The sequence below is a fragment of the Hyla sarda genome, chromosome 6 (genome assembly GCF_029499605.1).
Source record: "Hyla sarda isolate aHylSar1 chromosome 6, aHylSar1.hap1, whole genome shotgun sequence".
NCBI classification, from domain to species: domain Eukaryota; kingdom Metazoa; phylum Chordata; class Amphibia; order Anura; family Hylidae; genus Hyla; species Hyla sarda.
Genome location: NC_079194.1, coordinates 183,128,193 through 183,145,761, shown reverse-complemented (window position 1 = coordinate 183,145,761; position 17,569 = coordinate 183,128,193). Strand labels below are relative to the sequence as shown.

The following is a 17,569-nucleotide window of genomic DNA, read 5'->3' as shown; positions in this document are numbered from 1 at the left end:
GCTCACACTGGTATCTTGTCACATCTCCTTACACCTGTGCACTCTGTCAGCTCATCTCAAATGAGTTTCTTGTCTTTTATTGAGAAGCAAAACACTTCAAACTTTCAATGATTCAAGATTCTTATATCACCCGAGTCATAATGACAAAAAAATATCACTACAGGGGATCCTCTTCTTCTAATGCTCTGATATCTGCATCATATTAGAGAAAGCCTGATGCTTCCTTCAGAAACAAATTTTGTTGGAATTTGAAGAAAAAGAAAAACTAAACAAAACAGAAAACACCACATAAATGCCCCATCTTTTGTGTCCTCCATGATGTAATAGTGTGTATTAGTGCATGTGTTTTTTGTTGCTTTTTCCCCTGTGTTTTTCTTATTCCATGTCATGTGATTTTTTAAATCATTTTATTGAAATATGTGGGGAAAAAACAACTGAAAAAATTCCCTTCATACATGTTTACTTACATTTTATAAATTTACCAGGAACACAAAAAATGCCACCTAAGGGTGGAAAATGGCAACAAACTAAAAAGGCCATGTAGGTATGGTGGTTCATATTTACTTATTGACTCCCAGCTAACATCTAGCCTTAGTGTTTTGACCCAGAAAAAACTCCTTGACAATGGTGATTTGTTTTCTGTGTTTATACAGAAAACCGTTGTATCTGATTCTACCCTCAAAGAGCTATTCTCATCCACAAAGCCTATGTTCATATGCCTTTAATTATGGGGTCAATTGGGGTGAATTATCAAAACGTGTTAAGAGGAAAAAGTGGAGCAGTTTCCCATAGCAATCAGATTGTTTCTTTAATTTTTATCTGATTGGTTGCTTAATCTGTAATGTCCCAGTACAGAACATAATCCTGTACTATACTTTGGCCCTTTCAGGTTGAGTCCCTCAGTGTCCTGGGCTGTCTCCCCATAATGAAGTTGGTATTACTATGTCTAGCCAGTACAAGGTTATGTACAAGATGTACAGTCAGTATAAAGTTATGTATTTTGTGTATAAGGTGTTAAAGGAGTAGTCCGGTGTGTACTTTTCTATTTTTATTCCGTCGGGGCTGCAAAATAAAAGAAAACAAACGTTCTCATACCTGCCAACGAGTCCCCCGAGCTCCGGTACACTCCGGTACAGGTGTTTGGTCCCCGGGCTGTATTCTTCTTACTTCCTGTTAGCCCGGCACAGCACACGGAGCTTCAGCCTATCACCAGCCGAGGCGGGACATCGCTGCGGCCGGTGATAGGCTGAGGCTCCGTGTGACATGCCGAGCTAACAGGAAGTAAGAAGAATACAGCCCGGGGACCGAACACCTGCACCGGAGAGTACTGGAGCTCCGGGGGCTCGTTGGCAGGTAAGAAAAAGTTTGTTTTCTTTTATTTTGCAGCCCGGACGGGATAAAAATAGAAAAGTGCGTGCCGGACTACTCCTTTAAGGACCTTTGGAGGTCACATGATATGTTCACATGATGTTATTACATGTTACCCAGAGAGCACCAGCTTAACACATGACCCGCAGCTTGACCTATGGGCTTCTAGCTTAGCCCCCCTATTTAAGAGGGGGAACCATTAATTTCAATCTCTCTCTTCTACCACAGCTCTTTCATCTCTTACACCAGACCTTTGCTGAGGGGCAGAGAGACCAGACGTCTCAGTGCTAGTGTCCAGCATACTTGGAAGGCTTCAAATCTACAGCCACTTCCAGTAAGTTAAGTCTATGTCTGCTGTCACTACCTACAGTCCAGCCAAGCCTAAAGTCCATTCCAAAGTCAAGTCTATCCTAGTCTGTGTGGCCGATCTAAAGTCTATTACTAGTCCCAGTAAGCTGTGAGGTCCTTCTGTGTTCCTGGCCACCTCACTGGGATCCTGGCTTAGTTGTTAAGACTACAACAACTGTTTGACCTCGGTAAATCCTCCCTTAACCATAATTTGGTTGTGGTCACCCCACACCTTGGGTCACCACAAATCTGACTGGTTGCTATGGGCAATTACTCTACTTCTTTACCGCATAGGTTTTGATAAATCACCCCCAATGCAAACACTAGAGCAGCATCAATAGTATATGAGCCCTAAAGACAAGCTATCCTCGTGACACCTTTTCCTTCCACTAAAACCTTCCATTCACCTGGGGTTGTCACCTACTTTTCTTGCATTGTTATATTGTACCCATACAATACAATGGTAACTTTGCAGCCATTTATGAAATGGGAAACCTTACATAAGGGCGTAAGGGCTGTCATTACTTAAAAACAGCTGAAGACATTATTGAAAGACATTTTTTGGGTGGAAGGTGGGTTGTTAATCAATGAATCTCTAAAAGATAATTTGTACTTTAATCCCCTTTGATTGCACAGGATTTGTATATAATAGATAAGACTTACTGCCAGATGGTGGAATGACAGAATTGTCTGTATGTTAGCACTCATTTGCTTGTGACACTTTTCCTTCATAGACTCTGTTTGCTGCTGACAGTGCCGTCCTATGTCTTTCTGCTGATACATCTCCTGCACAAAGGCAGCTAATCTGCTCCTTACACAGGCCCCTGTGGGGTAAATATGTCATTCTTGTTTTCCCTACTTGTTTCTTCGATCTCCTCCTCCTCCTTCACATTGATACTTACTGTCTGAGAAGCACAATTTCCTGCTTGCTGCAGATAGATATAGTGGTGTTCTCTGAATCCCAAGGAGCCGAGTTCTGAGTTTCAGCTGCTGAGAGATGGAGAGAAGTAACTGTTATATAATAGTATAGAGCAGCAAAAGAGAGAGACTAAATGGCATCAGAAAGGGAAGTTCTCTCTCTCTCTCTCTCTCTCTCTGTATATATATATATATATATATATATATATATATATATATATATAGGATTCAACAATATATATATATAGGATCCAAGCTTGAAAATGGCTCCATAGGAGCAGAAACGTTGCTTGTACTGATGTGACAGGAATAAATCAACACTTTTTTCACCGTTCTTTGGAGTTATTGTTGGATCTTATTTAAACTGAGGACTTTTGGTCAAGAAGTTTTTGGGACGCTGGCACCCACACATTGAGGCTGAGTAGTGCTGCAATACTTTTTTGGCTTTTATATAAATATATATGTAAAATAGACAAAATGTAGAATTGGGAACTACCGTATTTTTCGCCCTATAGGACGCACCGGCGTATAAGACGCACCCAATTTATAGGTGCAAAATCTAAAAAAATTAAGAGTTTGAACCCAATAGTGGTCTTCAACCTGCGGACCTCCAGATGTTGCAAAACTACAACTCCCAGCATGCCCGGACAGCCGTTGGCTGTCCGGGCATGCTGGGAGTTGTAGTTTTGCAACATCTGGAGGTCTGCAGATTGAAGACCACTGCATAGGAGGTAATACTCACGTGTCCCCGCTGCTCCGGACCCGTCACCACTGCCCTGGATGTCGCTCCATCGCTGTCGCCGTGTCCCCGTCGCTCCGGAATGTCTCTGCTGCCGGCCGGGTATCCTCGCTCTCTGTCGCTGCCATCACGTCGTTACGCACGCTGACGCACGTACGCGACGACGTGATGACGAGGAAGGAGAGCGCCAGCCATACAGGGGATCCCTGAACGGAGAAGACATCGAGGAGGCAGGTAAGGTCACTCCCAGTGTCCTGTAAGCACTAACCCGGCTATTCAGTCGGGCTGTTTGGGACCGCCGCGGTGAAATCGCGGCGGTCCCGAACAGCCCGACTCAACAGCAGAGTTGGTGTCACTTTCCCTTCAGACGCGGCGGTCAGCTTTGATCACCGCGTCTGAAGGGTTAATACAGGGCATCACCGCGATCGGTGATGTCCTGTATTAGCCGCGGGTCCCGGCCGTTGATGGCCGCAGGGGCCGCCACGATAGCGGTGTATTCGCCATATAAGACGCACCAACTTAGTGCGTCTTATACGACGAAAAATACGGTAAGCTGATTTTGATGTCAGTTTCATGGACATAGCCCTAGTATTGGACTAGAGTTTTTGGGCCCCCTGCCCCTCCATCAATACAGATCATGTGCATTTCCACTTTTCATTGCATGATGGACAAATAGTTTATTTATTAATTGACAGGAAATAGATCCTGGTGGCAAGAAATTGGCTCCAATGTCACCCCTGAAGGCTCAATATTGTGTCTGAACTATCCAACCATGCTTAGCTCCTTCAAACATTGAAATATATGGTTCAGCTTTCTAAAGCTGCCCAAGAAAAGTACAACCTGGTCACTAGATATGATCATCAAATGAATGCATCACAATGTAATAGAGCTAACAAAGTAATGGACTCTTCAAATATGTGGCAGCATACACTCGTCTGGCCATTGCACGGTGTGTGGTTGTCACATCTTTTTTTCTTGTTACTAAATAATAGTAGGATTTTTTAGGACACTGATGAAGGGCAGAAACTACATGAAAAGTTGTGCAGCTATGTAAATTACACTAATTATTTTGGCTGATTCAGACTTACACCCGACATTATACTCCAGAGCTTCATTCTCTGCTCACTTAATGCCCGTGCTCAGCTGTCTCTGATGTCTAGCATTTGAACAACCTTTACATCATTGTCCATTTCTTAGCATTTTTTTTTATAAGAATAAAGGAAAATAGGTGTAAAAATCTAAACAGCTACTCACTGTTACTGTTGGAGTCCAGGAATCTCTGCAGACAGTTCTGGTAGGCACTTATTGTACTACTCTGTAAGAAAGAAATTAGTATTAGAACAAGACCTCAAACAGAATATATGTTCCATGTAGGGTTGCCACCCAGCTGGCATTCATATCAGGAGGCCAATGTTGTTAGAAGTTACTGGTTTATAACATTGTTACCAACTCTCCCATAATCTAAAGCCATAGTCTAAAGCCTATCTGTATCTTGGTGTTCTTCCTTGTGCACAGCAATGGAGAAGATGAGGTAGAGGAAGAAGCTCCCGTGTGCTTCAGGACTCAGGGTACTCTCCATCACCTTCATGTCCTAGTTACAATAGATATAGAAATGAGATTTCTATATCTTCCAAATATTTGACTATTCATTATACAGGGAGGACCACCTGGCGTGGAGCAGCTAACAGAGGCACTAAGACGCTGATGCTGTACATATAGGCAGCAGTGCCGAGTGTCTATTTATGTTCAAAGGAAGATGTCTATATCTGTTGTATGAATGGAGGCAACATGATACTGACTCTTTTGGTGTGTAACTACTTGTGCCAGCATGTTTTGCCTGTTTAAGGAGATATGAGCATTCTGAGTCTTGTACCACAACCAGCAAGCCACTGACTGTTGTATCTTATTATGAGATCTAGGCTCTTGTCATACTGTTTTGTACGCTTTCCATTGTAGGTGTATATCAGGGAAATTCCCCTTCCATGTTAAAAATGTATACCTTGTTGTATGCATTTTCTTGGTGAATACTGTTATATGGAATAGCACACTAACCTTGAGATTAACCTCCTGAACAGAGACCCCAGTACCATCAGAAGATTTCCCAGGACATATGGCGGACTGCTGGCACAATGTACAAAGAGGATTATCAGGGCAAGATGCAGCTGAGATTGTTCAGGTGCATCCTTCTTCTGGACGTATGTTGTCTAAAAAAAGGTGTATTATCTAGCCAAAAAACAAACTATTAAAACCAGCTATAGTAAGAAATGGTCATTTATTACCAATAGTAATAAGACAATTGTTTATAAATGGACGACCTGTGGACTGGAGACTCCTGTGAAAAGAAGTGAACTCATGGACTCCCGGAAGAGTCTACAAATCTCCCAAGTGCCCAACATAGTCACCTCCACATGGCTGCACATAGCGTCCTGATGCCACTGATTCATTCACTTCATTAATTCATTCTACCCCTTTTTTTTTTTAGCTCTTATTAACCTAACCAGTATTTTATGTTGGAAAATGCAGTAAAACTGGTCCTGTGCAGTAAAAAAAAAATCCACCTATGGATAATATGATACATTCAATATAAAGGAAATGGGTCCTAATACTCTTAATGCACATAATTGAAGCTATGGATTTAAAGGTGTTGTCCAAGATTTATTTTGGAGTGCAACCTTTGACCATAGGCTGTGCCTGATGTAGCAGCTCAGCTCAGACCAAGATTTAATGGTCTGGCCATAGAAATAATGACCAATCAAAAAAAGAATATTGGACATTAGAGTTATGTAGTTTCCATGGTGACAGAAAAATTTGCTCTATACCCAATGAACAATATCCAGAACAATTTTATCATCTGACTCATGCCTTAGTGCCAACCAATCAGAATATGACATTTTTTCAGATAAAATAAGGATCCCCATCAGTGTATTATACAGTAATGACTGCCTGACATTATTGTGTATATGTCATTAGATCTGCTTTTGCAGTAAATGGCAAAACATGCACTATAATATCATATAATACACAAGATTTGTTACAGTGATCATAAAAAAAACCCTCTAATTTAGCTTATTAAATATTACAAAAGAGGTCGGCTCTTTCCCCCAATAACAGCGCCACCTTTTTTTATTGGTAATGTTTTGTTTTTCAATTCAGCGGGGCTGAGTTACAATACCAAATACAGCTTATGAACAAATGTGGCATTTTTAATCATATACACCCCCTTTAAGGTAATTACCCTTTAAGGGTAAAAATAGCTGTGTCTGTAGTGTCAAGGTGCTGTCTCTCTAAAAGTGTGTTACCTCTTTATTATTGTTTCTAAATAGGCCAAGTGACCATCTTTAGGTTCTCCATACCCAGAATGGTTGTCACCCAAGTTGGATAGTATATGCTGTTATGCTTTTTGATTGATGGCCTATCAATATCTGATCAGTGGGGGTCTGGCAACTGGCACTACCACTGATCTGCTGTTTGCCAACTAAAAACATAAAGATTAAGGAAAAAGGACCAGATATAAAATATAGATAAAGCAAGTGCTAACACAAAGGTTATAAATAACAGCTAGAAAATCACTTTATACATAGAGACAGGTGCTTCTTCAGGGTTTTGTACAGTAAACAAAGTGTACCAAAGAAAAAAAATGGAGTCATCCTCACCTGGTGTCCAAAGTAGCCACTAGTATTTGCATAGGTAAAGGGCAGTATAGTTTAGCGGGTTTTTGGGAGTGCCCCCTAGTGTCTCTGTGGTCCCTTACCCTAGCTACCTCACTACGCCCGACAGGTGGATCCTGAGCCTCCGCTATCTGGGAACTGGGGTACATGTCTGCGGCAGTGCCTCCACCCAGTGGAGCATCCGGAGCAGGTATGTGGGGTTCCACTGGGAACATACTTGGTACAATGAGACTGACACAGCCTAATGTGAACTAACTTTATATAGTAAGTAGCAAATGAGCAAACATACATAGGATAATACAATAGTGTAACACGGATAACAATGCAATGTGGATTTTCCTTACCCAACCACTAGCACACCTGCGGCCCATCCCCTTATCTCTTCGCCTTAATGGTCGTTGGTGCACAAAGGAGTGTTGGGGCCCTTACAAGTCCTGCTCCGCAGTGTCACTGAAGCAGCTTGAGCTGTGTTACATCCGTCACTGGACCTCAGAGTCTTTACTTTGAGTAAGGAGATTGGTGCCCTGTGGTGGAACAGGGAATAGGCTTTAGCTTACCCTCACAACACCATTAACCAGGTCAGTACAGCAGCAGTCTCCTCTCACTCTCACATTCACCAGACATCTGGACTTATTGCTTGTCTCTCCGGCTCTGCCAGCAGGTCGCTCTCTCAGCTGGTGTGGTCCTGTGTGAAGAAAGTTCTCTCAGCTAGGTGCTGTCTCTGTGGAGCAGTCTCTCACAGCTAGAAGCACATCCTTTCTCTGGCCGAGCTTGTGGTAGTCTCACCAAATCCTTAGGGCACAGGACCTGTGTGATATCACAATCATGTGACTGAAGTCTCCACCAATCTGAATCATCTCTCATGAAATGGCTGCTAATCATGTGATCACAGCTCCAGTCTTTATTAACAGCATCCTAAGTTAATTTGTGGTCTCCATCCGCCATCTACTGGACATTTCCGGTAATGCAGCCAACTCCATAAGGGTTACAATAGTATTGCACTATAATGTACAGGGTGGGCCATTTATATGGATACACCTTAATAAAATGGGAATGGTTGGTGATATTAACTTCCTGTTTGTGGCACATTAGTATATCTGAGGGGAGAAACTTTTCAAGATGGGTGGTGACCATGGTGGCCATTTTTAAGTCGGCCATTTTGAACCCAACTTTTGTTTTTTCAATAGGAAGAGGGTCATGTAACACATCAAACTTATTGGGAATTTCACAAGAAAAACAATGATGTGCTTGGTTTTAAAGTAGCTGTATTCTTTCATGAGTTATTTACAAGTTTCTGACCACTTATAAAATGTGTTCAATGTGCTGCCCATTGTGTTGGATTGTCAATGCAACCCTCTTCTCCCACTCTTCACACACTGATAGCAACACCGCAGGAGAAATGCATATTGGTGCTAAGAATTTTTTCTTGCTCGACACCTTGACTAAACTATAATTTTATATATAGTATGAGCTGATTGTACTAAAACCCATAGCTCCAGGTGTCTGCTACATGATTTGTAGTTACATAACCTCATCTTTTTCTAGGCACGTACACATCATCCTCACAACTTTACTCCCCCAATCCACATGAACACCGTGACAGGTATGACGCCCTCTACCTGGGTCACAGGCGCCGCGTATATAAGCCGGCGCCGGACTCTCTTACAGCAGCGTGAACAAGCAGTTTTATCTGCAAAACAATTCGTAGCTGTTTCTTGTCAGCTCCCCGGAGCTGATGTCTGTCTTCCCCCTTCCCTCCACTGCGTGATTTGTAACCTTGTCTGCAACATCAGTAACATGTAAAATAGCCTCTCTGATTGGTCAGATCATTCAGCCATTCACATGTACTACAGATCTCACATAGGTGGACTGTTTGTAGGATTGTACGTGGAGTATGGATTTAAGTTACAATGGCCCTTGAAAGACCATTGAATGTTGGAAATATTGTAACCTGAGACTATTGTTTGGTGTCGAGGGTGCAAATTGCAGGGTGAATGCGGGCCAGATGTTATGGCCTAAGGGGCAGGTGGTATTAACCCCTTCTGTTGTGACACCAGGGCGTGATTTAGCTTTAACCACTCAAAGGTAATACTGTTTATCCTAGGCTGGGCAGTGGCAATGAAGACTCCAACACCGGAGTTAAGGATAACGGTAGCTTTACTGAGGCAGGACAGGTGGAATAGTCTTTGCGGTACAATCAATATCCCAGGGAGGTGACCAGTGATACAGGGGGACCTCGCAGGCTTGCTGGGACTTGCAGTAGTTAGACTGACTTTAGTGCAGGCCACGGTGACTACAGCTGGACTTAACTTTATATAGGTGATGACTGATAGTAAGGTGACTTGACTTACTGACCGACTTGTGGCTGCAGACTTTAGGCTTGAGGCCTCTAATGTTCTGAAAACAGACACTGGAACACTTGACTGCACTGGACCTCAGCAGGAACTCAAGAGAATGGAAAAAGAGAGATTACAGCTTGTCCCCATATTATATAGGGGGGCTGTGCAAGGAGCCCGTAGGTCACTTGGGAGATCACCTGTTCACTGGGGTTCTCTGGGTAACAATACAATCATGTGGTACAGATTTAAAGGTATATTACACTTATAATACCTACATATAACCTGTAAATACTATAGGGTTTGCTACAGGAGAGCCCCAAGGACATGCAGGGACTCTGCCTGACAGGGCAGAAGTACAGTACGGCAATATCCCATACTGGGACATTACAAACCCCCTTAATTAAATGAAGTCGCCGTCGACGCCAGTCCTGGAGGGTGGAGGAGCGCAGTGGCCACGTGGCCACATGCAGTCCTGGGGCATTACACTTAACGTCCATATCCAGGCTGTGCTTGCAGAGAATGGATGATGATTAAGAGTCTCTGTACAAATGTCCATACATGCTCTGACAACTGATAACCTTGTTAACTGCAGGACTATCGGAGAATAAGGACTATATATCACAAACATACTTATGACTATTATAAACACAACAGAGTTATAAACACGACTTATGAGACTATGACTATGCATATGACAACTATACATATGACTACAGCTGAATATTTACTTTAGAGACAGAATGATTGCGGATTGGGTTGCCTGAGGCTTTCTGCCCAATGCCTTGGCTACTGGGGTCCCTTGGCATGACACACTTCTCCCCAGAACACTAGATATATAGATTCTAGACAACAATTGACACTTGTTACCTTAGACTTTTAATTATATGTATTGTGGGTACAGGAATACCTTCTGGCCAGCAAAGTATCCTGAGCACATGGGCACAAGAAAATCACATTAGACATCTGACAATTTAAAGACATTTATATGGACTGGTGTGTGGTAGTGTTACAGTCCTAATGACATGACTGATACGTATACATGACTATCTGTACTTAAGGACTATGTGTGGTACTAACTTTGATTAGTATTTTGACTGTATGTTATGCTGGCAGTGAGGTCACCAGTCTGAATATGCCACCACAACAACTGAGTTATGTAAGGCTAAGTGTGAACTCCGTACAAGAATATCAGAACAAGCCTTTAATTAATTTATTCAGACTTTGGAGAAGAAATTGTCACTGATACAACACACAATCAAGGAAGTTAAAAGAGACAAGTTCCTAAGAGACAAAAAAGATTTCAAGACCAATCAGATTTTCTCTTGGAACAAAAACCATTCTCAATATAAAACAAAGGGGAATAAACCCTATCATAGAAAAGGCCTGGGACCCCGCAAACAGAAAGGAAAGCATGTTTCAGACTACCTCACCACTGACTCAGATTCTAGCCAATCTGATGAAAACCGCGCAACCTACCAAGCGCCATCAACATCAGTAAAAAACACATCCATTCCTTTTGAAAAAGGATGCGCCGAGGCGGACGTAGACGGCGCAAGCAGTTCAACAATGAAAAAACTCAAGTCGGTGACTTGGAGGAACCCGCACGAGAGAACCTAGTGATCAACCTAACAGAAAAAACATTATCTTTGGACTGGCATGATTAATGCCTTGAATAGAGGACTAAATTATGGACTTAATGAACCGTTTGATTATACCACATTTGAAGAGGACTTGTTTTGGGCAACATGTAAAATTAATCTAAAATTTTTTTTTGCCACTTCAGAAACCACTAATAAAAAAAAGACACCTCTGCCGTACAAAAAGAAGGAGAGCCTTGGGGTTCCTACCTACCCTTAATATGTCTGAACAAGACATTAACACAGTACGCCAGCTATGTAGGGATGGTATGGAATCCCAAACAGAAAGTGATGTCTCACTTTAATCGCGCTCTCCAGCCCGGAGGCGCAATTGACGTATTTCAACAAGCGGTTAGAAAAAACGTCAAAGCACTGATCTATCCCAAAGCCAAGCTTAATATTCCCCATCAAGAAGAGGTAGCTTTGCGCCAACTGGCTGGAGACAGGGATATTGTTATATCCAAAGTCAACAAAGGAGGATCCATAGTAATATGGAACCTCAGAGATTACACAAAAGAAGCCACTAGGTTATTGGAAGACAACGCAACATATGTAAAGTTGGAGACAAATCCAGTTCAGAAAGTGATGCAGAAGCTGAGATCGCATCTCATGCTACAAGTTAGTAATAACATGCTTGATGTGAAAACTGCGGAGAAACTGCTCCCCACAGCTCCCAAACAGCCTAAATGGCACCTCATCCCCAAAATTCATAAAGGCATTATTCTACCGCCTGCCCGCCCAATAGTGGCAGGGATAGGAGCACCCACGGAGTACCTGTCCAGTTATCTGGACTGGTTACTCTCCCCTCTCCTTCAACACATCCCCACATATTTGAGAGACACAGGGGACCTTATCCAGATTTTAGACGACTTTAGGTGGACAGAGGGTCTGTCCCTCTGTTCCATAGATGTGGAGAGCCTGTACACCCGCATCCCACACGATGCAGGTGTACAGGCTCTCAAAGAGTTTTTGGGCAGCACAGATCGATCTCTTTGTTACTGATTCACTCCACTTCATATTAACAAACAACATCTTTCAATATGACAAAAAATGGTACAAGCAGTTAAACGGCACGGCGATGGGTACGCCCATCTCGTGCACATATGCAAACATTTTCTTGGCGATCTTCGAGCAAAATCACATCTTCTCTGCATCCAACCCCTTCATAAAATACATTAAACTCATTATGAGATATGTAGATGATGTCTTGGTAATATGGAGTGGCACTAAATCAGAATTCACAGCCTTTGTAGAATATCTCAACAATATTAACACTGTCAACATGCTGTTTACATCCCATTTTGGAGGCAACACACTAGAATTTCTGGATGTGTCACTCCATATACAGGAGAACACCATCATTACAACAGGCTACAGAAAACCTACCTCAAAAAATGCATTTCTACATAACAAGTCCTCCCATCCCAAACAATTAAAAAACAGTCTGCCATACAGCCAAATGGTCCAACTCAAGCGCATCAACAATGACTCTGACATACTTAACACACAGTTAGATGAACTAGGCAGACGGTTCATCAACAGAGGCTAACCTGAGAAAGTGATAGAGGCAGCAAGGGCACGTATTGACAGAACACCACGACACATATTAAGAAAAAAAGATAAAAAACACATTGATAGATGTTTTTTCTTGTTCAAAAACACAGCCCTTAATGAACATATACGCAAAGCCATTAATAATAATTGGTATATGGTCCAAGGAGACCAGGACCTCAAAAACTTAACACATAACAAACCTATCATAACATACACAAAAAATCGTACCATATCAAATTTTCTAAAAAGAGAACAGAATAAACTTACCACACAAACAAAAGACTGGATCACTGACAGCAGACCCGTGGGAAATCTCAAGTGTGGCTCTTTGTGTATTTAATGCCCAAGCCCGAGAGGTTAACTTCCCACAGGGCTAGTGTCCACAATAGTGATCCTAAAGCCATGAAATTCTCAGCATTGGAACGAATAGAACTGTTTTTATACAGAACAGATAGACACAGAACCCTCTTAATTAAGGAGGCTAGGTGGATCTTATGTACTAATGCTACGGGGCCCCAAGGTCTAAATGACCATAATGAAATGGGAGTGTTTATTTAAGAAAACCATCACAAACTATATATGTGTCTATTCACATTAGACTCGCTTCAGTGTGGTTGCTTTTATTATTCTATCTTCCCTCCTACACTTTTTCCTTTTTTTCACATTTCTCTTCTTGCTTTCTTTCTCTCTTTTTTTTTCTAGCTTCCCACTTACCTCTTTTCACTTCTCATTTATTTCTTCTCTTCCAACACCTTCACTTCACTTATTCATGCACGCATTCCGAGCCTTCACTTGTCTTACCTGTCCTCTCCCCTGGCGTGGTTGGTTACCATGACCACCAGGTCGGTGGATTTTAAAAGCACACCAACGGACCTGTCGTCACAGGGCCTGAAGAAGCGCTAACGCGTGATACGGTCCGTTGCCTGCAGTTCTCCGCCGACGTCCGCTCTCCCCACCTGTATACATGGATGTTCTGTGAACTCCAATAAAGAACATCTTCTGCAGAATTACGGTCAGTGCTCTGTGCTTTCCTTTCATTCAGTCTTAGATTGTAATGCACTTGATCACGTAGCAGTACTACCTGAACTGCAATACTAGGTCCGTTGTGATCTGCAGCTATAAAGGGTTGTCATACTCACCTGAGGGATACATAGAAAGGTGCACTACCTCCATGCTATACATTACACTTATAATACATAACTACATATAACCTGTAAATACTATAGGGTTTGCTGCAGTAGAGCCCCAAGAACACGCAGGGCAGGGCAGAAGTACAGTACACAAACATCCCGTACTGAGATATTACAATTGTAACTTTAGCAACCACAATGTACAATAAAAAAAGATGGAAGCAGACAGCTCCAGACATTGTGTAGTGGTCATGCTGGGTTACTGCAGCTAAGCTGTCATCGAAGTGAATGGAAGCTGTTCCCACTGTGGCTTTCGTGTGGATATTTATGGCCTTTCCTGAGAATATACCATCAATCCAAAAGTTCAAGGAAACCTCTTTAAATGTAAATATTTGTGTGCCAACACTTACCTGTTGTTCTGACAAGGGCAAAGAGATAAGGAGAACTGAACCATCAATGGACTCCTCATCTTCACTGTGGATGTCTGTCAGATACAAAATATACATACATAATCACTATAGTAAAGGCAGTGTAAAGAGGATTTTTGCATATCACTGCTTCAAAGAACACTAATAGCTTTGTGGTGTCCCGGTACAGGACCTTGTCTTGTCCCTTGTGTTAAATCCCCTCAGCTAGAGTTCCTCCATCTCCACAGGGCTCTCCTGCAGGGCTTGCCCCTTGGTCACCTCATATAATTATGTTTATATATATAATATTTAATGTATAGGTAAAATAAATGTATAGGACCTTCCCAAGTCATGTGATCTACAGTTGTGAATGTACGTATGTTTAAGAACCTTCCTGGGTCATGTGATGTGCCCAGAGTTCACTGGGTTCAGGACATACAGGTTTGCTGGCCAATGAGCTTAGTCCAGCCCCCTTGATATATAAGGGGCTGTAGTCACTAAATTCTCTCTTGGTTCTTGCTCTTAGTTCCGGACTATCAAGAAAGCACAATCAGCATATCTTAATTCATCTCAACTAGGCCAAAGCCTAAAGAACCAGCAGCCATTAAAACCGTGAGTTATTAAGCTCAACCTACAAATCCTGTGTGACTACTATCCTACTCAAATATTATAATCAGTAGCACAGTGGCCTGCATAAAGCTCATTACTACCAGTCCCAGCAAAGCCTGTGAGGAACCTGCATTCCGGTTACCTCAAGAGAAACTGTACAATTGTAAAGACTGTTCCATAAAAGTTCAAGTAAAACTTTTCAGTTATCTCATAAAATCTGCTGTGGACATTCCATTTATTATCCCTGACGTTTGGTGGCAGGACCTCTAATACTAAGCAAACCAGACCCTGGCATCACGACAAGTAAGGGTTAATACCACCAGACCCTTTTATACCATTGGCTCACCCAGTTCACCCATAGCATTATATATTATCTTCTTATACTCTCTGGAGCATAGCAAGTAGTCTTTTGAGCCCCTTGTAATGAAAACATACAACCTTGGGCCAACAATCAAAGAATTTTTATAGACTTTGGATAGATGATGTGAATAGCCATTGTGTTTTTTATTTTTTTTTGTAGCACAAATGTCCTTTCTTTTTGTAAAGACTTTATTATTAAAAGGTTCATCTAAAAAAATTGCGCAGATGAAAACCCAACTACATTCAAAGTCAATAGGACTTGTTGGGTGCAATGGATCGTCCAGTTCTGTTTGTCACTGTAATGGACTTTCCTGAACAGAGCTCTGATGCAGAAGCTCTGAGGCCTAACATGTTACTCACAAAGAGAAGGGGGTCAGATTGCTGTGAGGAAAAATTGAGACTTTTGAGCTTAGCTCATAAAACCTCTGCCTTTTCAAAGAACCAAGAAACTACATAAAAATTATTGACCAGGTTTATTACCTTTGTGCTGGTGACGTGGCTCAGAAAAGGGAACATCCTTTACATGTTATAGTCCAGTAAGTCCTTGCATATTTCAAATGGTAAGTATACAGCATTACTTCTGATCTTAAAAGTCTGAGTCTTAACGAGGGACCATCACTACTATACCACTTAGTGCTGCAAAGGCATGTATTCCAACCCCAGGAAGTCTACAGCTCTACAGAGTATTGCAAAATGATTTTCTCATGTTAAAGAGATCCACCAAATGGAAATATTGACCCTCAGAACATGAAAAAAACCCTGCTCAGTAGATAAGGCTTGGATTTTATTAGATTTACTTCAGAAGATCAACAATGGGGGCTTATGGGTTCCTAGGTCAATAGAGTCTTAAGAATCATAATGCTATACATGGAATCTGATGGCCACCTTCTTCCCCAACACTCATAGTTCATAATGGAGGTAGAATATTAAATGTGTGTGCAAAAGTAAAACAATAAAAATAGTTATACAGTTTATTATAACAATAAATAAATCAACAATTAATTACCAAAACAATAACCACAAATCACATTATCCCCAAATTATTACCACCAATTAACTCAGATTGAATTAAAACAATAATTAAGCGATATCCAAAAAGGGAAATTATACAACAGTAAAAGAGTTATTCAGCGGCTGTCTTTTTTCCCCAAAAAGTATGCTCAATATATGTTATATAACCAAATAAACTTTTACATACCTCCAGCGCTCCCGCAGTGCCTCCATTGTCCTGCTCAGGTCCCCACAGCGATCGTCTTTCTGAGTTGCAGTGTGACTATCGGCCTTAGGAAGCACATTGTCCCAGTGTTGTACACAGCCGTTCAGCGAATCGCTGGCTGAGGTGGGACAACGCTCTGGACAGCGATTCACTGGGCGGCTGTGTGACACACTCAGCCTGGGTGCTTCCTAGGCCCGACAGTCACGCTGCAGTTCAGAAAGGCAATAAAAGAAGTAGGCTGTGCATGTGTGTCCTGCAACCCATTTATTGTCTATGGAGTGGGGTTCAGGAATCTTTGATTTCTGAATATTGCTGAGCCCCGCTCAATAGATAATGACTAGATCGCTAGCTGTGCATGCATGGTCCATTCCTTTTACTGCTGGCGACATTTCTCCCCGCTCTGGTGATCGACTGGAGTCCCGGCAGTGGGATTACTTAAAAATGTTAGAATACCAATTTAATTCCTTAATGACGCAGGACGTAAATGTACGTCCTGGTGAGGTGGTACTTAACGCACCAGGACGTAAATTTATGTCCTAAGCATAACCGCGAGCATCGGAGCGATGCCCGGATCATGCGTGGCAGGTCCCGGCGGCTGATCACAGCCAGGGACCCGCCCGTAATGGCGGACATCCGCGATCCCGCGGATGTCCGCCATTGACCCCTCAGATGCCGTGATCAATACAGATCACGGCATCTGCAGCATCGCGGTCATTAAAATGGATGATCGGATCGCCTGCAGTGATCATCCAGCATGGCAGACGGAGGTCCTCTCACCTGCCTCCGCTGCCTTCCCGGCGTCTTCTGCTCTGATCTGCCTTCCTGCATACCAGAGCAGAAGATGACCGATAACGCTGATCAGTGTTATGTCCTAAACATAGCACTGAACAGTTTTAGCAATCGAATGATTTCTATAAATAGTCCCCTATGGGGACTATTAACCCCTTAACGACGCAGGACGTATATTTACGTCCTGCGCCGGCTCCCGCGATATGAAGCGGGATCGCGCCGCGATCCCGCATCATATCGCGTCGGTCCCGGCGCTAATCAACGGCCGGGACCCGCGGCTAATACCACACATCGCCGATCGCGGCGATGTGCGGTATTAACCCTTTAGAAGCGGCGGTCAAAGCTGACCGCCGCTTCTAAAGTGAAAGTGAAAGTGACCCGGCTGCTCAGTCGGGCTGTTCGGGACCGCCGCGGTGAAATCGCGGCGTCCCGAACAGCTGATCGGACACCGGGAGGGCTCTTACCTGCCTCCCCGGTGTCCGATCGA

General features: G+C 42.7%; 1 protein-coding gene across 3 annotated transcripts in view; it reads right to left on the bottom strand.

Moving 5' to 3' along the window:
* The window catches only part of LOC130276524 (serine/threonine-protein kinase Nek11-like), a 654,676-nt gene that overhangs the window by 50,062 nt on the left and 587,045 nt on the right, over nucleotides 1-17,569 (bottom strand). For all 3 annotated transcript variants that reach the window (XM_056526012.1, XM_056526011.1, XM_056526013.1), the window contains 3 exons: nucleotides 14,112-14,185; nucleotides 4,628-4,688; nucleotides 2,619-2,706 (listed from right to left, as the gene is read on the bottom strand). In XM_056526012.1, coding sequence (XP_056381987.1) covers nucleotides 2,619-2,706; nucleotides 4,628-4,688; nucleotides 14,112-14,185 — 223 coding nt within the window. The remainder of the gene's footprint in view (nucleotides 1-2,618; nucleotides 2,707-4,627; nucleotides 4,689-14,111; nucleotides 14,186-17,569) is intronic.